At 48.6% G+C, this 24691-nt stretch overlaps 1 protein-coding gene across 1 annotated transcript in view; it reads left to right on the forward strand.

The window, feature by feature from the left end:
* Nucleotides 1-24691, forward strand: part of DNER (delta/notch like EGF repeat containing) — a 262105-nt gene that overhangs the window by 170696 nt on the left and 66718 nt on the right. The window contains exon 7 of the mRNA XM_028509617.2: nucleotides 17220-17333. Within this exon, the coding sequence (XP_028365418.1) occupies nucleotides 17220-17333 (114 nt within the window). The remainder of the gene's footprint in view (nucleotides 1-17219; nucleotides 17334-24691) is intronic.

Below are 24691 nucleotides of genomic sequence, written 5' to 3' on the forward strand. Positions count from 1 at the left end.
GCCCCATAAGGTGGCGGGTCGCTCATGTTCCTTGGTTTGTAGAGAGGGTTCATGGATATTACCTGAGACTCTGAAACCCTCGGAGCACAACGAGTGGGTCTTAGGAGGTCGCAACGTGCCCACAGACTCCTGTGCTCTGCCAGTCATTGTACTTGACCTGCAGCTTAGCCGACTGATTCTAAACCTTCAAGGGGCAGGGACGAAATTCACCAGGGACCATGCGGATAGTGCTGTTTTGATGCAGCGTAAAACCAAACCCCGGATCACTCCTTTTTTATTATCAAATCCTGTGACATCATCCTTCACATGGACTTCATCTTTCCTTCTCCATCTCATTCCGCTGCTGGCCTCTGCCACTGGGTGGGGATTCAGGGTGAGGTAGGGGCTGGGTGGGGAGAGGGGTGAAGAGGGGGCGGGACCTGGGAGATTAAATGCTCACTGTAAGCAACAGGACCTAACGATGCAAAGTTTATGCATGAGAAAGTGAAAGTCCTTTACTTATCTGTTAACCCAACTTGATCATATCATACTTCAGCATATCCTTTTCAGACCTGTGTGTGTGTGTGTGTGTGTGTGTGTGTACTTCTCTTGCAGATGAGATGATCGGGCATTTTTTTCTATATGTATATAGCAAGTGATTATAGCATGCCCATTGCTCTACAACTTGCTGTTTTCCTGCCAGGATAGCATAATATCCTTCCGTGTCAGCACATACGGAACCACACTGCATTCATTTTAACAATTTCATAGTGTGTCTCCTAACTTTGTATCTCCAGGTCAGAGTCCCTGTCAAATCTTTTCATCTAACTGCCTGCTTGGCTTCTCCCCACCACCCCTGTTCTTCCTCATGCTCCAGCTCAAACCCTAATCAGAGGCTGACGAGATTTAGGGAATGTTACCCTGGGACTCGAACTCTCTCTCTGCGTGTTGCCTTCTGACTTGTTCCTGCAGGTATCTTAAGCAGGTTTCTGCGTTGTCAGTTCCTGTTTCCTGTAGGAACAACCCCTCCACCCCTTCTAGCTCTGCCTCTCCATAAGCTTCTCACTGTGGTCAACACACACACACACACACACACACACACTCTCTCTCTCTCTCTACCAGCCAATATTTCTTGAGTGTTTACCACAGGCTAGGGCTGTGCTAAGTACTTTCTTAGGGTGTTCTTAGAACAACCTCCAAGTTAAAAACGTTCTTAATTATACCAGTTTCATAAGTGAGAAACTGAGGCACAGGGAATGTTATAGCTTGGTCAACGTTAGTCAGAGCAACAGTCCACTCCACGGCAGTAACACATCAATCCCCGTATCTCAGTGGCTTCCAGGAGAAGGTTGTTTCTGCCGTGTTTAGTCTGATGATGACACTTACCCTCCAACTGGTCACTCAGGGACCTGGGGCGCCTCGTGTGATGTTCTGAGAGCCGTGTCTACTGGTGTCTTATATCGCTCCCACCACACGTCATTGGCCAGCATTTGGTCACTTAGTCCCTAGCAGCTCTGCCTAAGAAGAGGTGAATGTTCTCATAGTCTTCGCTGTGCCAGGTGCACATGCCAATAAGTGTCGGAGCTGGGATTTGAACCCAGGTCTTCCTGTCTGCCTCCCAAGCCCACGGTCCTGTCCATCTTACACTATTCCTCTGTGTGCACAGCCACACTGTGTGCTGAGTACTTTCCTGGCATAAACATGTGATTCAAGCCCACGTCTTTCAATCTCCTCACCTCAAACAGGTCTCTTTGTAAAAGAAGAAATATTAGGCAACTTTTGTCCAAAAAAATGGGCATGGTTGCTCAAAATAAGGAGTTCTATACCATGTTTAGTCCTGAGTGTCCTGGAAAACATGTTGTTTTTCCATAGGAAAACTACATTTCCATCGTGATGGAACTATTTACACGTTAATTAACATCAACTAATTGATCTCTGAAGCTCCAGATATGCACATAAGAACTCACAAGCAACGGAGAGTGTATTTTCCTTATGAAAACGTATCCTGCCATGCTCAGATTATTGCATGTTTGATCATGAGAAATTGCCTTGTTTGATGAATGAATGAATTCAAACCAGGCTCTTGTCACCAGAGAACAGAAATTTCCAGTAAAATCTTTTCCCGGAGACGTAGCCTTGGTACCCTCATTTCTCTCAAGGGGAGAACGTTTCTTGGTAAGTGAAGATATTATTTCCAGCCAAGAAGCTTCAGCTCCAAATTTGCTAATATGTTGATATTTTGCTTTAACTTCTACATCAAATGCCAGTACAGATAGAAGTTTCTGAGTCATGGGTGATCTCTGAATGAATATTGGATGGATTGGATGTGGAGTTGATTAAGTAACCAACTGTTATAGTTTTCATTTTTTTAATACAATTTCTTGGAAAGCAGAAGACGATTTTTAAAATAGTGAAGCATCGACTAATGCCATACACATGTACACACAACATCACATAAATAATAGAATATGGTCTGTAAAATTCTATTTTGAGGAGGAAATTTTTATCAGACGTGATTGATTTTTTTTAGCTCTCTTGCAGTACCTGTCAACAATAACAGTATCACAGGAGAATCTAATAAGAGGAGGTCACTGGCTCTGTCAGCAGGGATTGTCTAAGCCACCGGCAGCCTCCTGTTTGCGTGGATGTGATAAGGGCTGCGTGAGCGTTGAGGTCCCTTACGCTGTGGTCTCTCACAGAGTAAGAGACTACATACTCTGACAGGCAGAGGGACCGTATCTTGGGACGGTCACGGCCACTCGGCTTCCATGGGCCTGCAGGCTTCCCCAGGTGGTGCTGGTTGGCAGGGGTGAGGCGCACGGGCTGCGGGCAGGACGTGAGGGCGAGTGAACAGCAGATACAGACCGCTGTAAGGACAAGTTCAGTGGCAACGTCGACGTGAGGAACAGAATCAGAAAGGTCCCTTTATTTTATTTTATTTTTAAATTATAGCAAACTGTTTAGGAGTACAGGCTCCAGAGTCAAAGCGCCCAGATGACAACCGCAAGTCCCACACAACGAGACCTTACATGTGAGTGATTTCCCGTCACCACGGTATCCTCCTCTCCGGTTCAGAACGCGCTTCCTGGTGACCCTTCGTGCTGGTTGCCTACCCTCACATGAGCCTTAGGTCCCAGAGGCAGGAGACTGGCACCGTGTGTCCTGGTGTGAGAACCCCGCCCGTCCCACTGACCATGGCCTCTGGAGCCAGCGGTCTAAATCCTGCATCCACCCCCCCATTGCCAGCGGGGCTCCTTGGGCAACCTCCCTGCACCTGCGTCTTCTCTGCGAGGAGGTGACAGCAGCCCTCTCCATGGCTGGGCGTGAGATTCAACGACAACGGAAGCTTGTGGTCTGTTCTGTGGACGTGTGTGTCCCGTACCCAGCCCTGGCGCGTAGAAGATGCTTAATAAAGACTTGCTGAATGAACGAACGAATGAATGAATGATTAGAATGAGATGAAACTCTATAGGAGTTACACCAAAGAGGCTGGATCCCTGGCCTCCCCTCCCTCTGCCCTCTCGCCCTGCCCCCTCCCTACAGTACAGGAGTGTGCGTTGCGCCCCACGTCCTGAGGGCAGCAGGGTCACACTGGGTCAGTCTTTATGCCCCCACCCTCCATCTGTGCCAGGCCCCGCCCATGCCTCCCACGTAGCAGACACACAATGAATGATTAAGATGAAAGTTGGCTTTGTTGAAATCAGGATTTATTTTCAAAAAAGCCTCCTAATTTCAAGAGTGTGATTTTTTTTTTCCTCAAAGGAGCTATTTCTTTTCCTGAAAAGAATAGCTGTGATACACGTTCAGAGCCATCACTGCCAAAATATTATCAGCACCGTGCAAAGCATCTTTCAACTTCACGGTACCCCATTGTTCAACGAAAAGGTGATTTCAGCCTCTTTTTAAAAGCACGTTATTTCCGAGGCAAGGGGGGTGTAGTGAGTGTCCCCCCCCACCCCACCCAGCTTTACTCTTTAAACACTGAGTGTTGCTCGGATGGTCTCAAGGTGCGTTTGGGTTGTGGATCAGAAATGGGTCACCTCCTCCTGGAGACAAGTCCTGAGTACATTGGCTGAGAGGGATCACACCCAGTGTCACTCGCCTGAAGAAGTGAGCACATTAGCAAGTCACGAACACGGTTTCTGAAAAGTGGCTGGGCCACAGTTTCAGCACAGCAGGAGCCTCGGAGCTCCCCTCTGGATGTGGAGTGCGGGAAGCCACGGTGACTCCACGAGCCCGAAGGACCGGACCGAGGCCACGAAGCTCTCGGAGAAACGGGAATTCTGGCCACTTCACTCTCTGTCCATCTTTGGGTCAGAGCGTGTCCTACCAAGGTCGTCAAGGTTAGGGCATTTCCCACCAGTGATGGACGGAGCGGAAGGTGTGAACATCGCTGACGGGCGAGGACTGCGTTGCCTGCCGTGCATTCAGCACCACTTGGAAGAGGGAACAGAAGGACAAGCGTGGCGTGTCCAGCTGGACTTTCAACCCAGCTCTACTACGTACTGGTTACGTGACCTCGTGTGACCCACTGGACCGCTTTTCCTTTGGGTTTTCTCATCTTTAAAATAAGGGGATGTTGCAAGGATCCTTCATTCATTAATCAGTTATTTACTGAACATCTGTTGGGCACCAGACATTTTCTAGGTGCTAAGAATACAGCTGTGAAATAGCAAAGTCCCGATGTGCATGGAGGTTGTGTTTTCATGAGGAAGGTGAATCCACGGTGTGCTCCTGGGTGGTCTGTGGTGTGTGTTTATGTGCATGTTTGCATATGTGTATACAGCATGTGCATGTGTGTCACCGAGGGGAAGGGCCAGGTAGTGAGAGGCGCTGTGAACCCAGCTAGAACAGGGTGAAGAGATGGAGAGAAATGGAAGTAGAATTGTAGGTAGGGCAATCAGATGAGGCCTCTCGGAAGGGGACATACTTGTGTAGAGACAGGAATAAAATAAGCTCATGAACAATGTGAAGCTCAGGGGCAGTAACATTTCAGGGAGAAGGAGTGGCACATGCAAAGGTCCTGGGACATGCGTATGCCCGGAGTGTTTGCTGAGCACAGTGCCTAAGAGAACCAGCAGTGAGATATAGTGTTGGACCGGGCTGTGGAGGGGGGACACCAATTTTATCCTGACAGTGACAGGTAGCCACTGGAGGGTGTGTACTGGGGTGGACCATCTGCTTTCCCTCCTGAAAGGGTCACTCTGGGAGCAGGTGAAGAACTGTATGGGGAGGGAAGATTGGGAGGGCAGTTAGGAGGCCATTGAGTACCCAGGCACGAGACAGCTATGGTTCCAGTGCTGTGCTGCTGGAGGCGGTGGGAGGGTTTGTGTTTGGGGCGTACTGGGAGGCGCTGCTGATTGCACTTGCTGGTGGGAGAAGTGCGAGCTGTGAGGGGAGGTGGGGAGTTGTGGATGGCTGCAAAGCTTTTTTTTTTTAAATAACAGCTTAATTAAGATGCGGTCTCATACCACCGAAGTGTACCCAATTCCATAGTTTTAAGGATATTTCCACAGAGTTGTGTAACTATCACAACCAATTTTAGAACATTTTCATCACCCCCAAAAGCAGCCCTCTGTCCCTAAGCTGTCGCCCCCTAATCCAGCCACCCCCCCTCCCCGCCCCGCACCCCAGCCCTAGGCAACCATTGACCTACTTTCTGTCTTTATAGAGTTTCCTATTCTGGGTATTTCATTTAAGCTGAATTTACGGTATGAGGCCTTTGGGGACTGGTTTGTTTCCTTAGCATCATGTTTTCAAGGTTCATCTATGTCAGAGCATGCATCAGTAATTGTTTTTATGCCTGAATAATACCTCATTGGACACGCCATGTTTTTGTAACCCGTGCATCCGCTGATGGGCCCTCGGGTTGTTTTCCAGCCGTTGGAGGTCGTGAGCGGTGCGGCTGTGAACCCCGCCCTTGATAAGCTTTCCCTCCTCTCCTCCACCAGGATCTTGTGCTTCCAGCCTTTCCTGTCTGACTCTCCATGTGGTGTTCCACCTCTCTCCCCCTTTCTCCCTCTCTTGTGCACAAGGGTTCGGAGGTCTCCTCCAAATACCAGTTCCTCAAAGCGGCAACAGTGTAGGGAGTCCTTGCTGCTGCTGCTTCTATGCGTCCGCCCTCTCTTCCTCCTCTTCTCGCTCATCCTCTTCATCACTGCCACACAGTGGTCTGTGTCCAGCTCCTGCTTTTCCACCCTTACACGCCCTTTCTCTGTGTATCATGAAACTGCTTCTCCAAGGGCAAGGCGGCGTTCTCCTCCCTGGTTCCGCATCCTGCCCGTGGCCGTCACCTCAGTGGGAGCGTTTCTGGCCTGCCTCACAGAGCAGTGCCCTGCGCTCCTTCTCCGGAGACCTCGCGAACCCCTCCCACCCTCCCTCTCCCCCTTCTCTCCGCAGAGCCCTGTCCCTGCCCGCCCCCCACCCCCTTCAGCTGCCGTCCTTTGGCCGCAGGCACTCATCCTGAGCTGTCACCTCTAAGTGGATGGCTTCCAGACCCTTCCTCCAGCCTGCCCGTCACCTCAGCTCCAGCACCTTTATGGGACGTGGCACTGATGCATCTGCTGACACCTCGCGCCCTCGTCAGACTCAACCCCAGACCCGTGTCCGTGCCCCTGCACTCGCAGACAGGCTTCCAGCCTGGCTCTTTTTGATGGGCTCTCGTTTCCATCCTCGGCGCCGCCACTGCCCTCATCCCTCATGCTGGCAGCTCAGTCTGCACCATCGGTTTTCTCAGCTCCATTCGCGATGATCTCCCATCGGCCCCTGCACTTGGTTTCCTCTGCCATGTCCTGATTCAGTCACTGTCATCGCTGCCCGAGTGGCCGCAAAGCCTGCCACCTCTGGGGCTTTGCTCCCCTGCAGCGCGGCACGGGAGCCCGGGGCTGGGAGCGCGCAGCTGGGCCCCAAGTGCCACGCCTGCTGTTACCACCCGTGTTCTGCGTGGCTGCGGGGAAATTACTTAATCTCGCTGGGTCTCCGCTTCCTCTCTGCAAGCTGTGATGCGGGACAGAATTCCGAGCAGCATGATCCAGTGGCTGTTGTGAAGCTCACAAGGGCGTCTGGCTCGCAGTAAGCACACAGCCGACGTCAGCCAGCAGCTGGGTGCCCTGCCCTGAGCTCTGCCACTGCTTCCTCTGGCCAGAGAGTTGGCCTCAGTGCCTTCCGCAGTCCCCCTGTCGGGTGAGCCACGGCGGACCACGTGGGACCTCAGAACGTCCTTTTCTCTCCTCCTCTGCTCGGCCCCACAGAACCGGGCCTGAGCAGGCCACGCCTGCACTCCCTCCCTGCCTCCCTCTGGGCTGGCCTTGCTGGCCCTCCCGGCCTTTTCAAACAAGCCCCATGACAGGGACGGGAATGACCCAGCAGGAGGGAAGAGCGTGGGGTCTGGAGTCTGAGTTGCTGGGTCTTACTCCAGGCGGAGTCGCTCACCGGCTGGACCTTGTTCTTCTGAGCCCACGGTTTCTCATCTGTGAAATGGAATAACAACATTGACCTTGTAGGAGTTAACGAGAACCCGCACACACACACACACACAAACATGTGCATGCACACATGTGCACATGCACACACCGGTGCACACCTACACACATACCCATTGGCACAGAGTGGGTGATCCGCAAAGGGCACCTGTTTGTGGCCTCTAGATGGGGGGGGGAAGATTGGAGTTTTATTCTCTTCATGCCCCCCCCCCCCCAGGCCCTGAGGCTCACCATCCGACGCCCCAGTTTTTGATGGCCTCCTTGGAGTTCCCTCGTGTTGTCCAGACCAGAGCGCCGGGTCCCAGGGGAGGGACGGGAGGCTGCAGCTCTCCCCCCCAGCTGGACGTGAAGGAGCGCAGAACGCGGCCAGTGTACGATGCACCTTCGTCATGTCTGCGCATGTTCAGAAACCTCCAAAGGCGCTGCCGCATTTGGTGGCCCCAGCTCCTCCGCATGTGGACTCCAGGCATGTCGGAGCCTTGTCCCAGCCCAGCCTTTCCCCTGCCCCCAGCACGCAGTCAGCCCAGCCTTGTCACTGTCCTCCGAGTGTGCCCGCCCGGTGCCGCGTCCCTGCCTTGGCTCCGGCTTCTCTCCTCGTCCGCGGGGGGGTGCCCTCTGCAGGCAGGAACTGTCTCTAACTCCCTTCAGATTTCCCACATTCTCGCTCACAAAGCATTCCTTCTGAAAGGCTGAACCATGCCTTCTCCGCAGCGTGACTTATGATACAGACTTAGAATTCAGCTGATAAGCATTCCTCAGTCGATCCCTTAACTCGTCTGTTCCACGGCTTAATTTCCTAATGAACTGTATGCTTTTTTCCTTCTTATTGATTTCAATTTCTCAGGAGAGTCCCCAGGACCTACTCAATGAAAAGAACTTTCTTTTTTTTTTTAAAGATTTTATTTATTTATTTTCACAGAGGGAAGGGAGGGAGGGAGAGAGAGAGAGAGAGAGAGAGAGAGAGAGAGAGAGAGAGAGAGAGACATCAATGTGTGGTTGCTGGGGGCCGTGGCCTGCAACCCAGGTATGTGGCCTGATGAAAAGAACTTTCTTGAAATCTCTTCCACTTTGTAATCGCCAGATTAGACGATGAGAGTGTCATAAGCAGTCTGGCCTATGTCAATGTCATGGTCTCATATTGGGCTTTAAGGGAAGTAGAATGAAGGGGATTGTTTAAAAAACAGCAACACATGGTGCTCGTGTGGTCCCTAATGACTGTGTACTGGGTACCTGTGGTGTCCCTGGCTCTGTGCTAGGAGCTGGGGACAAAAATCACCAACACCTGCTCTTACTTTTTAAAGTTTTTGATTTATTGATTGATTTTTTTTGAAAGAGAGAGAGGAAAGGAGACAGAGAGAGAGAGAGAGAGCCCAATTAGTTGTTCTACTTCTGTCTGCACTCACCGGTTGATTCTTGTGTGTGCCCTGACTCAGGCTCAAACCCACCACCCTGGCTTTCAGGACGACACTGTAGCCACCTGAGCCACCCAGCCGGGGCTCCCCACACCTGCTCGTAAGGACAGGTACATGTATCTAAAAGCAGGGCACTGGCAGGTCCAGCAACCGAGCCTTAGCAGTTCCCACTCATGAAAAGAAAAAGTGTCGACGGTGCCATCCTTCAAGGCTTCCCGAGACGATAGATTTGACTTTCATTCTCCGATCGTTGTCCTTTGTTATCTGCATTGTTTGTGTAATTCTTCAGTGACTCAGGTTCTTGTTTGCTATTAAAACCCGTTTGCTGCTCGTTGTCCAGACCAGTGGTACTCAAACGTTAGCAGGTACTTTGTGTCAGAATCACCAGGAAGGTGTCTTAAAACTCCAACGGATGCCCGTCCCCGAGTCTCTGATTCTCTAGGGTCAGGCTGCTGCTGGTGGATTTGCATCTGTAGCCAGTTCCCAGGTGGTGCTCCTGCTGCTGGTCCAGGGGGGACCACACCTGGAGAACCACTGCCCTGAGGGCCCATCACAAACTGAGGAATCAACCAGCATTGGCATGTTGCTCGGCCGTGTTCAAGCCCTGACGTTATTCAGTCATTCGAGAACAGGGAGCCCTCCACAGTGGGCCGGCATGGCGCGAGCTCCCGTGGGCTCAAGGCTGCACTTGATGGGAACGGCTCCCCTCCTTGAAGTCGATCCCATTCTGTCATTACAACTGTCCTGGGCGGCAGCTGGGGATTATCACCCCCACTCACCCCTGAGGGAAACGCAGGTCAAGGTCAGCAGTTTTGCTGTGCTCCCTCAGCTGATCCTTGCGTCACCAGCCCGGGCCCCTCCCTCCCCAAAGCCCGGTCCTTTCCACTGGCCTTTTCCCCCTGCACTTGCTGGGTGCTGCCTTTTCCCGCATCTTGAGATTCGTTTTCCTAATGGTGCTGAATGTCAGCTTTCTCTCAGGCTTTTCTCTCCCCTATTCCCATTTGATAATTTATTAACTGCCTTTCACAGACAGGCCTCCTGTATCTCCTTCTCTTTGCCTTTGGTCTTTAAGTCATGTTTGCATTCGTTCAGACGTGTTTGTTTTTCACACGCTAGCAGATCCTGCCTGTTTCTTCTGTTAAATAATCCACTGGCTGGTGTAGCTCAGTGGATTCAGCTCGGGCTGTGAACCAAAGTGTCTCAGGTTCGATTCCCAGCCAGGGTACATGCCCGGGTTGCAGGCCACGTCCCCCAGCAACTGCACATTGATGTTTCTCTCTCTCTCTCTTTCTCCCCCTCTTCCCTCTCTAAAAATAAATAAATAAAATCTTAAAATAAAGAAGACCTGCCTTCCCACTTTGGTACCAGGTGCCTCTGAGACTGAGCCTCTCCCTGGCACACCGATCCTTGCTGTTTATTTCTTACTCCGGTCACTATAGGAGGCATCCGCTCAGCCACAGCAGCTGAGGCCCCAGCTCCGGCTGCTCAGCGCCCCCGAGGGCAAGGGCTGGGGCCGGCGGGCTCTCCAGTGGCACTGCACTTTCAGGACGAGCCCGGCAGCCTGGCCTCGCTGTGCAGGCCAGGCTATTAAAAGCCTCGGAATGGTAAAAATAGCTCTCATCACAATCCTCACCTTAGAAGCTTTCAGGACAGCTCTCCAAAGAGACAAATTCGATTCTGCCTCACAGAGTCAGAGCACCAGCAGAGGCTTATTTTTAGGCCAGCAGCAGAATGGTGAAGAAAACATCACACACAAAAGCACTTGTGTGGGGAAGGAGCACGTTTAGGAAAACAACCCATCAGTTGCCTTGTTTCTTTAACGTCCTGGCTCATTTGTCCAACTTCGCGGATGCCTCGTGTCCTTTGCCAATGAACTCCAGCAGGTTTCCCTTCACGGGAAGAGTTCGGACAGTATAGACACTGACTTAGGGGTGCTGGTGTCGGGGGTGGGGGTGCAGGTTTTTGGTTACATCGATGGCAATCGAAAGACACCACCAGGTGTAGTTTTCTCCAAGCTTCCTGGCATTCACAGGGAACTCAGCTCTTTTTCTCTCTCCCTACACTAATGCATTTTAAATTACGTTTTATGCTTAAACACAAAGTAGTGTGGAATGAAATACTCGAAGCCTTCCTCAGCCCAGATGTAATCTGGTGGCGCGCCCACTGAGTGGATTTATAGCTCAGCGCGTTTCCTCCACGGTGCGTGGTCATCTTCTGCCACCTGCCAGGCTGCACTTGCTAGCACACAGACTGCATTTTGTCTAATGTCGTTTCTCAGCACCAGGCTGCTTCCAAGCACGGAGCCTCAGTTCAGAGCTGCCCATTCATCTTTCATGTCCTTGAATGACATCCTTATTATATATCTCAGGGCACGAGTTTTCTTCTGTCCTTTCTGTTGGCTAGGGCGTTCTCCGAAGAAACAAGGGACCTGACAAGGAGAGAGCAGCTATTTTTGACCTCATCACTTTCCTTATTACTAGCACAGTTATAAATTCCTCAGTAATGCAAGTTTTTACAGCAGATCATTTATTTTAAGATGATCTTTAACTTCCTAGACATTGTAAATATTCCTACATATTATGATAGTTTAAAGGTCTTCTGAAGGAGCTGTTTCCCTGCTTTGGAAAGGAGCATTTTGTGCCGTGGCTAGTGTGGCTCAGTGGATTGAGCACCAGACTGCAAACCAAAGGGTTACCGGTTCGACTCCCAGTCAGGGCACATGCCTGGGTTGCAGGCCAGGCCTCCAGTAGGGGGTGCACAAGAGGCAACCACCACACACTGATGTTTCTCTCCCTCTCTTTCTCCTTCCCTTCCCCCATCTCTAAAAATAAATAAATACAATCATGGGGGGGGGGAAGAAAAGGACCAGTTTCTGTTTAAGGGAAGAGGAGATTTCATGGGACAGGACAAGTGTTTTTATTTTGAAGGACCAAGGTCTCATGGACCTAAACCAGCATTCTGTACTCCCGCATTAGGGACGTTCGGGGCTGGATTATTCTACTGATGGGGGCTGTCCTGTGAATTGTAGGATGTTTAGCGCCATCTCTGGCCTCTACCCACTAGATGCCAGTAGCACCCCCATCGGTGTGATGACAAATGTCTTCAGACGTTGCCACATGGTCTGTGGGGAAAGAATCACCAATGGGGAACCACTGACTGAAGAAATTACACCTGGTCAGGGGTGCCGCAGGGGAAAAGGATCCTGTTTCCAGCCTGTTGATCTGCTGCACTGCAGGCGGCTGTTGGAGGTGCTCAGTGCCAGGTGGAGAAGCCAGACTGGACACGGAGGGTCCGGAGGGGAGTCAGCACAACCCTGCCCCGCCCCGCCCCTGGCCTCGCTGGGGAGGGAGGGCCCATCAGCAGGACGAGGGCTCCTTTGTTGTGTTAGTCAGACTGGAAGTACAGACCTTAGCAGAGCGCAAGGTGGTCTTAAACAGCACCTTGAACTGATATTCTTGATTTTAATAACTATGTATTTCAGTGTACATTAGGAGGAAGAGTAATTGGCCCATTTCACACATGCTGCTCTGGCTATTGGTGCTTAGGGAGAGGCTAAAATGAACTTGGAAGGTATAGTTGATTTTAGGGCAAAAACTTTAAGCAAGCTGATTCGTTTCTTCAACAAATATTCGTGCCAGGAGATATTTCAATGCTGAAGAGTCAACGATGAGCACGACCAGGTCCTGATTCTTAGGTAGCTCATGTTCTTGAACGGGAACCCATAAAGCAGATGTTCCAGGTCATGATAAGGAAGCGCTACGTGATGGACTGGGAAGGGGCAGAGCGTTGCTCCGGCAGGGTCTCCCTCTCGGTCAGGGGGTAAAAAGTGTGCGTGCGTGCCGTGAGTGCAGGTAAATGGTGATGAAGAGTAAAGGGCAGGAAGCCCGAGGCCTGAGCAGGTGGTTTCTGAGTGGAGCGCTGACCCATGGGAGGGGGCACCCATGGAAGGGTGCTGAGTCCGAGGTGGGGTTCTAGGGGTGAAGGTTTTGATGCCCCAGAGTGACGTTTAGGCACAGGGAGCAGTGTCTCAAATTATCTTTTGCGTTTGCTCTCTTGCCAGGATTAAACTTACAAATTACAGTGGTTCTCAAGCTTTGCCGAATATCCCAATGTGTACTGACTTAGCCTTGTCTTTCCACTGAGGTTCATCAATCAAAAATCAATTGCTAAACATTTTAATTGGAATTATAAGTCTGATTCTCTCAGAACACACACGGGAGGCCCATCACGTGCTCCCCTTCCTGCCCCCTGGGCTGAAGCGATCGCTGTGTTGCTGGCACACCTTCTCCCGGGGCATGTGGGCGTCTGCCACCGCTTTGGCAGGTAGGGGAAGGAGAGATTACTCACCAGCACGGTGGTTGCTTTATTTCCTAGAGAAAAGACTAACGTTCAACAGGATGGAAGAAAGAACCCAGACAAAGCTTTAATGGTCTTTTTTTTTCCTCATTTAAATTTCTACCAATCACTCAGTTTTGACTCTTTGGTTAGGACATCAAATAAAACAACAACAGACACAGGGAGGATGACTCGTGCGAGCCTTGGGTCTCCAGGTCGGGGCAGTACGTAACAATCCGTGTCCGTGTCCGTGATTTTCCTGACAGCTGCAGCTAAGACGCTGCTCTCTGAGGCCGGGGAAGTGACTCACTAGTGTTTAACAGCCTTAAACCGGCCTCAGGACACTCGGGGTCCTTGCCTCCTACCCCTCTTCTGCTAGAGCTCGCCTCATTTGGCTACTTGGGAGTGATGCAGGCAACCGTAGTTCCCCTGGGACTTGCAACTAGCAACTCCCTTGAGGGCCACCAAATGCCTGGCCTGCCATGGGCCAGCATCAGGTCCCGGAGCGCAGCACAGCAGACGCGCAGGCTGGTTATGGCCGCTCGCTCAGCGACTGTGCACCTGCTGCTAAGGATGCTCAGTAATCCCGCAATCCCATGACGCCAGCCCTGGCCCCCTGCCCCCTCGTCCATCCCTCCTCTGCTCCTCCACTGTTGGTTCACCTCCAGTTATACTGAGCACACGGACGTGCCAGTATACACACATACACACTTTACAGGGCTAGCCAACCACCCATTTTTATTTGCAGTTCTGTGTTTCCCATATTTTAAAAATCTTTAAAGCCCAGGAAAGGAAGCAGTGATACAGTGGCTGAGCCTTGACCAGGGATCCTCATGGAAGGGGACCATTGGCCTCTGGATGAGACAAGGCTGTCATTTTGGGCTGTCCCAGTGCCTGGCTTTAGCATCTCCGCCTCTGAGTGCCAGTGGGACCTGGGGCCGCTGTGACCATCCTGAACATCCCACACGCAGCAAGTGTGGATTAGCTTCTTAATGGAAATGCTACTAAACTGGCATCCAGCACCAGAGCACTTTAACGGCATTTAAGACGTGCTTGTGAGTTTAATGTATTCGGTCTATTAGATGCAGAGCAAGTTAAGTTCATAGGAAGATTTGCATATTATCAGACAACTGTGGTTGTTAAAAAGAAATTGTTGATGTTAATAAATATAGATTAAAGTGCTTAAGTTTGTAAATGAGACAACCATTCGTTAAAAAGGCCATTAACACTGATCTTTTAAAAATCTGCTTTAAGCCCTGGCTGGCGTAGCTCAGTGGATTGAGCGCGCGCTGCGAATCAAAGCATCACAGGTTCGATTCCCAGTCAGGGCACGTGCCTGGGTTGCAGGCCATGGCCCCCAGCAACCGCACATTGATGTTTCTCTCTCTCTCTCCTTCTTCCTCCCTTCTCTCTCTAAAAATAAATAAATAAAATCCTTTAAAAAATCTGTTTCTGTGAAGGATACATAGTGAAGTCTTTATGGGTGAAATGGAGTTTTCTCTAAGACACCCCACGGTTCAAATGAAAGCTGGAGGAGGCCAGGTGGAACTGCACAGCAGTCGCTGAAGCCGGGAGTGAGTATATGATGCTCACATACTAGCTTCTCCAATGTGAGTATGCTTACAGTCCCCAAGCAAGAAGTTTAAAGAAAGCGTTGGTTAACATTTTTTCTAAAGAGCTTCACTTCATGGAGTCCTGCGTTCTTCTCACCGTCCTCCTGCTGGCAGGCCGCACACCTCTCACAGACGGTATGGAAGGGGGCTCCTGGCTGGTCTTCAGGGTGTCTGTGACTCTGTGGCCGCAGTTCAAAGGTTTCGTAGTGACAGGATTCATGACGTCTTATACTTTAAACCACACTGCGTCTAAGAAGCTGTCATTGGGACTGGGTTGTCGTTTTCATAAATGCACTTTTCTAGCCATATTGTAGAACGCTTGAAGGCAGGATTTAAAATAACAAATATTCTTGGCCCCTCCAGCCCCCCAGAACCACACATAGGCTTGGGTTGTGGGTGAATACTTATGGTGTTTGTATCTATCTCTGTGCTTACCTGTATCCACATATTTTCCTATGTTATTTTCTGCTATTTTCTCTTCATGCTAAATACATGCTTGTTAATGATGCGATGCACACTGCCTTAGGCATAATGTGATACATAAGGATTTAGGCTCAGGTGTTGGACTCCCTGTGTGATTTTATGCAAATTACTTAACCTTTCTAATCCTCAGTTTCCTCATCTGTAAAAGGGGTGAGATTACAATAGTACTGCCCTCATATAGGGTTGCAGTGAGGATGAATTAATGTGTGGGAAAATATGTAAGTACTCTATTACAAGTATTAGCTGTTATTTTAAATAATATTAAAATATTATTTTAATATTTCTCTTAAAAATAATTCAATCTCCTTCTTCCTGAATGTGGAGCTTTCATTTGAAAACATGGCTATTAACAAAACAGTATCATATTCAAATATTTTGTTCTGGAATTTTGAAATACTTTGAATACTTTGAAAAGTTTTGACATTTTTGTCATGGTGTTTGTATTCTTGGTTCACACAATTACCTTACCATCTACTCATACCCAGGGGTTAGCTGGAGTCTCCTGGACTGTTTGTCTGTTTATTTATTTGTTTTAAAAATTGATCTTAGAGAGAAGGAGAGGAAGGGAGAGAGAGAGAGAAACATGGATTTGTTGTTCCATTTATTTATGCATTCATTGATTGACTCTCATATGTGCCCTGACTGGGGATCGAACCCACAGCCTTGGCAGACTGGGCTGACTCTCTGTATAACCCACTGAGCTACCCAGCCAGAGCTCTCCTGGACTCCCGAAGCATGCAGGAAGAGGGAGCTTGCGAAGTAGCACCTCCACTTGTGAGGTAGGGAACCGAGGCCCAGGCAAATCACCCCTCTCGCAATATCATTGATATATTTTTGCAAATCGCAGACTCAGGTGCTCATGACAGTCTTTCAGACTAATAATCCAGAAAGACAAGTGTTTATATTTATCCCAGAAAGATGGAGAATGTTACAGTATGATTATAATGATGTAGAAAATAACCTGTGCATAACAAGTTGTGTTAGGGAATGATACTCCAAAGCATTAATAGTTCTGTCACTCACATAACAGAACTAAGGGCAAGTTTCTTTTCTTTCTATTTTACATCTCGTGTTTTCCAAAGTGTTTTCGTAACTGTTTCCCCCTTCAGAATGAAAAATATACTGGCATGTTGTTTTTCTCAAACGTGTCACTCTGGAGAGCTTTGTTTTCAAAGTTAACAGAAACATTGGAATTTTTAAAAGCTTTTTGGCTGCACAGGTATTCCAACAGGTGTGAGCCCTCCCTTCCTCATCTCGCGTGTGTGGTTACATGATGATTCAGCAAAATCAGCACCGAGGGCTTGCTTCATGGAGAAGTTGCTGAGTTGGGCTTGTCATTCAAATAAGAATTAGTACTCACCTATTAATATCCTTGACATTATAGGTGTCAGTCTCTTTCTCTTTAAAATGGGGGGATAGGGTATGGGATGGATGTCGTGAGTTTCTTCTGGCTCTAAACTAGTATAAATTTTAAAAGGTTAATACCTGGGAATTTTCCTAATGCCATTTTTATAGCTATGGGGATGACCCGGGGAAGGCGCCCGTCATTTCAATGCGGCAGGTCCTGTTTGCCTGTGTCAGAGGGAAGCTCTCACACAGGGACAGTGGCATCAGTCTCAGCTTCTGACCTTTCTGGCTAGAATTTCAAAATAAAACGCAGACCTAATGCTGAAGAAAAGCCTGTCTTTGCAGTCAAGATTCTTGCAAAGTTAATGATTTTTTTCACCTATGATTCTAAATCGCTGTGATTGTTTCTTGCTGCAAAACCAAGGCAGACCAAGGGGTTGGTGGGAGGTGGGCGCTCGGGGCCTCTGCCTTTGGTGGACGGGCGCCAATGGACTCCGGCAGCTCGTGGGATGGTTCATGGCAGTTTGGGCGTAACATATTTCACACAATGTCTCTCTTGTTTCATTCAGGCTACACTGGAGAGCTCTGCCAGTCCAAGATCGATTATTGCGTCCTAGACCCGTGCAGAAACGGAGCGACCTGCATTTCTAGTCTCAGCGGGTTCACCTGCCAGTGCCCGGAAGGTAAACACTATGCCCCCAGGAAGGAATACGTTTTGTTTTCCGTCATAAACCAACTTGATCAGCTTTGTATTTCAAATATCTGAAAAACACTACATGAGAGAATTTCTTACTTTATTCCACTTATGAAACAAAGTATAAGATTGTTTTTTAGCTCTGTGATAGAGTGGCTTTAAAATTATGTTTGAATATTAGGAATAACTTAGGAATGTCTGTGATTTTTATTTATACACTGAAAACCAATAACTGTAATAGAATTTCTTTCTAGTGGTGAAGTGCACTTGTTCAGATTCCTATTTTGTTAAGTTATTTGGTTTTTGATGCTATTTCACATAAAAAAAAATTCTCAGCATAAAGCCTACCTGCTTTTGTTTTGCAATCAACTTTAAAACACCTCAGGAACTTCAAGTCACCTGGAAAGCCACATCTTAAGAGCTATGGCTGCAAACATTTGTTTCTATGAGAGTTTGTTTGAGCCGCGCTGACGGCAGTGGCTGGGAAGTGAGACCTGAAATGCTCCTCCCTCAGAGCTCCTTTCCTTTGTAAAAATGGTTTCACACGAGAGAAGTCCCCCCCCCACCCCCACCCAGAAGCAGACAGACAATCACAGCTCTCAAGCTGGCACGTTTAAAGAACGATTTTCCACTTTGAGGAAGTTTTCTTTCTATTTCTGCTCGGAGGGATGTCATGGAGGGAATTACTTTACACCTTTGATGCTACAAGAATAACATGATATTAGAGGTATTTTTTTTCCCTTAAAACCAGCACGGAGGCTCCTGACCCACAGAAGCGACACTGACAACCGCAGAGGAGAATGGCATCCTCTGTGGAGAAGAGATGCGGGGTTTGAGGGCGGAAGGAAGCATCTCTACACACAACATTCCCCTGAGCGGCCCCTGGCTGTGAGGCTGCGAAAGGGGCGGGGGTCCAGGATGGGCACCGATGAAGGGCTGCCTACCACTGGGTCACCCGAGGGCCCGGGGTTGGCGGTAGCTGCCCCTGTGATAGGTGGTGTCCCATGGCCCTTAACATCTTACAGACCTGAGCATCATCGAAAGACGTGAATCCCATCTCCTGGCTCCTGCTCACCTGGCGGTGGGGAGCACAGGAGCTGGGTGGCTGCGGCCAGCCCCCCGCCTTCCTCTTGAGCTGGGTGTGCCTGTGGGGATGGAATTAAATGTGGTGGACAAGCCCCACTCCTCACCCTCCCCTGGGGTCTCCAAAACAATAGGAAAATTAGGAAATGTTGGGGGGTCATCACTTTTCTGTAGAACACTTCTGAGTTTTTCCCAGCTTTGCTGTAGCCTGGGTCAGACAGTTGCCACCGAAGTCTGGTTGTAGGCTGTGACCCTCGTCGAGGGTGGGCTTCGGGGTCGCCAGCTGACTGACTGTGTGTAAATTGTTACTTCCTCCCTCGCGCCCAGTTCTTCCTGTGTTCAGTGAGTGAGTGGGCTGGAGGTGGTGGCACTGCCTTCTCCACGGCCATTCGGGGGTCACATGGGGACTTTGTGAAAGGGCTTTGAAGACTATAGGGCGCTTTGTTATTATTGCTTTGATTGCTACCAGAGAGGAGCTCAATACCTATGAGCCACTTTCTCATTACTACTTTCTAATAATTATCACTGTCCCACCGCGGGTGAATTTTGGTGGGGATTTGAAAATTCCATTGTGTAGGTTGGACAGAGACCAGAGTGGGAATGAGGAGGAAAGGGGGCGGGGCTCTCCTGGAAGTCCAGGAAAGAGATGCTGAAGGCTAGGATCTGGGGAGGGAAGCTTGTAAATGTGAGACAATGTGGGTGGTTAGACAAAATACGGGGGGGGGGGTATGTTGGGAGATGGATGGGATGGGGGGGCAAGGCAAAGCGAGGTGGCTAGCTGGTGGTTTCTGCCACTTTTTTGTTGGCCGCGCCGTTCACGGAAAGAAAGGAATGGGGAGAAGCGTTCTATTTCGGGGCACGTTGAGTCCGAGGAGCCCGTGTGACATTCACGTGGAGAAGTCCTCCGGGCCGTTGCTGTGGGTCTGGGCCAAGTCTAAACACAGGAACGTGAGTCCATGGCTTGTACTTTAAACTTGGGTGTCGCTGGCATTGTCTAGGGGCCTCATCTTACGGCTTCCCGCTGCCTAGAGGAAGCCTGCAGAACGCACGATGATCTAGCACGGAACGGAAGAAGACACACTTTCTCAGCAGCTTTCGTGGGAAGACTTTCCCTTCACTGGAGTCCGGCCAGGGAGAGGGAGACGTACTCTCGTTCCGAAGGGTGCACTGCCGTACTTTGAAGGCTCTGAGCAGGGTCACATAACCGGTGACTCTTCTTTAACTTTATTATTATTATTGTTGACACGACTACCGATGTCCCCATTTCCCCTGCCTTTGCCCACCTCCACCCAGCCCGTCCCCCTTCTCTCTGGCCATCACTGCACTGTTGTCTGTGTCTGTGGGCTACAGATATATGTGCTTTGGCCTATCTCTTGGTGACCAGCATTTTTTAAAGGTTTTATTTATTTATTTTTAGAGAGGAGAAGGGAGGGAGAAAAGGCAGGGAGGAAAACATCAGGGTGAGGTTGCCTCTCGGGTGCCCCCTACAGGGCACCTGGCCTGCAACCCAGGCAGGTGCCCTGACTGGGAATTGAACCGGCGACCTTTTGCCTTTTGGTTTGCAGGATGATGCTCATCCCCGTGGGCCACACCAGTGAGGGCATGACTAGTATTTTCACAGCAGCCTCTTCCACTGCCCTGTTCGTAGGGTGGTTGTCTATTTATAGAGCACTTTGCACTTTAAAAAGGGCCAGTGTCTCTGGGATCCTTCTCGGGTCAGCCACACTGTGAAAACACACTGGAAAGGTGTCTCAGGCCCACGAAGTGTCCTGGAGTTCTGGGCCAGGGCTTGACCTTTGCTGCCTTCTTTTCTTTCTTTCTTGTCTTTTCCCCAGCGATGAACATTTTGGCATGCGTTCTTTATATGTAACTTATTTACATATATAGGTTTCTTGCAAAATACTCTTTAAGTAAATTACAGATATTATGACACTTCATCCCAAAACGAGTTAGTTTGTTTTCTGAGAATAAGGGCATTATTGTGCTTCGGTGAATTATTAATACCTATTTCCAAGGATTATTTATCTCCACCCCCTTTTCATCTTCTCCTTTCCTTGTTTGGGTTGACTGTCGGTCCTACTTCCCTGTGTTATCCTCTGAGGCCAGAGAATGAATGGGTTTTCTTATATTTACCTTACTGAATGACAAAAACAACAAATAATAATTAAAAGCTGGTTTTGTTGCCTCAGTACTTACTCTTTGCCTTGGTATTGTCTTTGTCACCCGCCCCTCAGACCCTACCCAGGGAGCATGTAGGTCCGTATTTTATATTCATGGGAGGTTCATAAATATTTATTAAATAAACTAATTATAAAAGTCAACAGATATTACTCCCTGTGTCTGTGTATTGATCCTCACAATAACCCTGTGACTCAGATACTATTAATGTTTCAATTTAACACATTGAGAAACTGAGGCACATGAGATCATATAGCTAGAAATTTAAACCCAGGCAACTCGGAACTAACATTTTTAACCACTGTGTGATACCATCTCTGGATATATATAGTCTTTAAAAGAATTCTCTTTTGTGTACTTTTTAAAGATGATCTTTGTAGTCATAGTCATAAGTAAAATAAATTCAAAGTTTGTTGGGTTCTAAAACTTTTGAAGTCTGGGAAAAGCTAGAACAATTTTTTTTCTTTTTCTTTGTCTTTGGTACGTGTAGTGAAATCCTTTTACAGCCATTCCCCCCAGTCCAGACAGCAGTCAGAACTGGGGTTTCCCTCTGGATGGCGCTTGCAACGCTATGGGGCCACATCCCGCCCTTTTCCATCCTTCTCCTGTGCATCCTCTTTCCTTCAAGGATGCTTTTCCATCTGGCCTGAGCCACGTCCTTAGAGGCTGAATTCCTTCGCCGGTAGCTGCCTCTTTGACTCTTGTGCATGTGTTTGTTTTAACCTGTTCCAGAAGGTCAATGTCACGCAGGCCCAAGAGACAGCTTGTGCGGTGACGATCATTTCCTCCCTGCTTTTGGGAGGCGTCTGTTCTTCCGCACTTTCATTTTATCCTTTCTCAAAGGCTTCCGTCTTTTCTTTGAATTTCTACTTAATGTTCACTAGGTCCATATTTGAATGTGTGTTTGCCTCTCATGCACCCCCCACTGGAGACCTGGCCCACAACCCAGGCAAGTGCCCTGACTGGGAATCGAACCGGTGACCCTTTGGTTCACAGTTCAGTGCTCAGGCCATTGAGCCACACCAGCCAGGGCCTAGGTCCATATTTGAAAAGCACAGTTTCAGACTGTGGGTACAGTGGGGGTGATAAATGAAAATAAAGTTGTCATGAGGGTTTTCTTACATTTACCTTACTGAATGACACAAACAACAAATAACAATTAAAAGCTGGTTTTACTACCTCAGTACTTACTCTTTGCCTTGATATTGTCTTTGTGTTTGATTTAGAACTTTGAGACCCTTTATTTTTTTAATTAAATGCATTTTAATTCTGAAGATGTTTAATTATATATACTTACCATTTTTGCCTGCTGTATTTACACATATGAATATATTTAAATATGTATATAAGTAAAATCTAAATATTACTGTCTAGCCATCATCTTTGCTTCAACATCTCAATTTTTATTCCCCTGGCCCCACCTGGGAATTTGAAGTAGGATACCATATAAATTAATAAGGAATAAAAACAAATCAATAGGGATGAAAACACTTGTCATTCCTGCACACGTGACCCTTCACATCACACAGGGCGTGTCTCATGTGCTCTACCCACCCTCCTGAAATCTGCCTGCCGTAGAGGGCAGGTGGGGTAATCAAAGACCAGAGTGAGAGTAGGAAGATTCCTGTGACGTTTCTCCAGTGTGTTTCAACAGCATGAATGTGGAGATGTTTTCTACTGCTGACCTTGTGACAGGATTACAGATGCATAGACTTTGTATTACCTGCTCTTGCACGACTGCCAGGAAGACAAGTATTGCACTCTGGGAGGGATTCACTTCTCTCCACCGTGGAACTGTTAGAATGCCACGTTGCATTTCACTACCAGACGCTGCAGATCCTATACCTTGGAAGCTCCACTGACCAATGTGGAGAGTCAGTGTCCTTCCCTGGCCCGGAGGTCAGTAGGCCTGATCCTGGTTCTGATGATGAGGCAGCAGGAGAGTGGAGTGGTGACAAATGTGGGTCTTCAGGTCACACTGTGGGTTTGAAGTCGGGACAGACCTGACCTTTTTCAGCCCTTTGCTTCTCTGAGGCTCGTTTTCCTTGTTTAGAGAACAGGGGTGGTACTGGGGCGCCCTCTGCAAGTTGGTACGAAGGACAGGGCTTGGTCCTGTGCTTGGTAAGTTGTAAGTGCTGGGCAAGTGTTAGCGATGATGACGATGATGATGGTGATGATGGTGATGATGATGGAGAATTAGTCATATCACCTTAGGTGAGTCATACAGTTTTTATCTCTCCCAGCCCATCGTTTCCTTGTAAATTGATGCGAGTTGACTGTGACTTTTAAGGAACCCCACTCCTAAAAGTCTTTGATTCCGATATGATTTCCTTGCTGAGCCAATAAACCCGTCTTGTTTACTCAAGCACTGTTTACAGAGAGAAGTTTCAAAACCTCTAAGCGACTCCAGGGAAGGCCTCAGTCTAACACTTCATGCTGAGCTAAAGGCCCCGAGGGTTCAACCCCATTGCCACGTGCTCCAAAGCTTCATCCAAACTGGTTTTCTTGTTTGTTTTCCTACATTTTATAGCCTTGAGTGATTTAGCCATATAAATCCTTTTGTTCAACTCAAATGTCAGTGGAAATGCTTTTCATCTTAAAGGGATTTATAGGCAGTGGTCACGAGTGTCATAGAAATGATCTCTGAGATTAATGGGCGTTGTTCAGGACCTGGGCGTGTTACCCCACGAAGATTTAGGAGCTATCCGGTTCTACGGCTGGTGTGTTCTCCCCAGCATCCTGATGTGAGTGGCTTTGGTGCGAGCCCTCTCCTAGGACCACATAAAACCGTGTGTGTTTACATAAGAAGCATGCGACACGTCCTCATAAAGTGACCACGCCCGAGTAAAACACCATTCTTATTCTTTCAACATTTGGCATCACCCCTAAAGCACCACCTCATTTAGAAATCGTAGCAGCCGAGGTCCTCGCCGGTCCTAGTGCTCTAGGGGCTCACCTTTGGGAAAGAGAGCAGGGTATTAAGACTTACCAAGTGCGCGTAAAATTTTATTTCTACGTTTGGTGCGTGCTGATTAGTTTTTGATTTACAGCCGAGTCCATATTTCTTCTTCGTTCTTTCCCCCTCTTCTTTTCCCGTAGCACAGTTTCTCGGAGGCGGTTTAAGTAAAAATACTGGGAGGAACTTTGTCTGCCTGCGTCTCCCATGAGCAGGGGGACCAGCTGCTCTCCCCTGTAGTGAGTGGCTGGGCCTTAACCCCCACCTTGAGCTCAGGGTTCCTCTGGGAACCATGTCGATGCTCGGTTCAGTGCCGCAGGTGTATACTGCTTGACGAACGGAGCGATAAATGATAAGATGTTAGTGCTTCTGTTTTTAAAAAGAGGTAGGCTGTAACTAACAGGTAAACACAGGTTCTGGTTTCTTCAAGTGTGTGTCCAGATCTGCGCATGCAAATTGTGTAGCATTCGTAAAACATTTTAGCTTTAAAAATTCGTGTGCAAGGTGGGGCGAAGTAGGTTTACGGTTGTGGGTATGTGAAAGAGGTTATTCTTGTATTATTATTAATCGTTGTGTTTTTTTTTATACCAACAGCTGTAAACCTACTTTCGCCACAGCCTACTTTTGCACCCATAACGTGCTAGTATTTGTCTGGCACTTTAACTGTTGTTTCTCTTGTGGTTCACAGTAGTCACAACAGTGTCAGCAGTAACAATAACAATCGTTTTGCCACTTGTTGAGTGTCTCCTATGGGTTAAGTGCTGTATTTGGCATGTGAATTTACTGTTCAGCCTACATAACTTAGCAGTTAACAGCTGGGGTCAAGCAGATTTCTGCTTGAGTTTTTTTTTGTTTTTTTTTTTTTACTAGCAGTTGTGCCCATTATCAAGTTTACTTTTTATTGTATTTTTTCCCATTACCATTTAGTCCCCTTATAGCCCCCTTTGCCCCCACCCCTGCAGTCACCACACTGTTGTTCGTGTCCATGAGTCCTTTTTCCTTGTGTCCAATCCCCCCGCCCCCACCCCACTTTGTGGGCATCCTGCTCTCTGTCTGTGAGTCTGTCTCTGTTTTGCGTGTCAGTTCAGTCTGTTCCTTAGATTCCATATGAGTGAAATCATATGATACTT

This window comes from Phyllostomus discolor, chromosome 4 (assembly GCF_004126475.2).
Source record: "Phyllostomus discolor isolate MPI-MPIP mPhyDis1 chromosome 4, mPhyDis1.pri.v3, whole genome shotgun sequence".
Classification (NCBI taxonomy): domain Eukaryota; kingdom Metazoa; phylum Chordata; class Mammalia; order Chiroptera; family Phyllostomidae; genus Phyllostomus; species Phyllostomus discolor.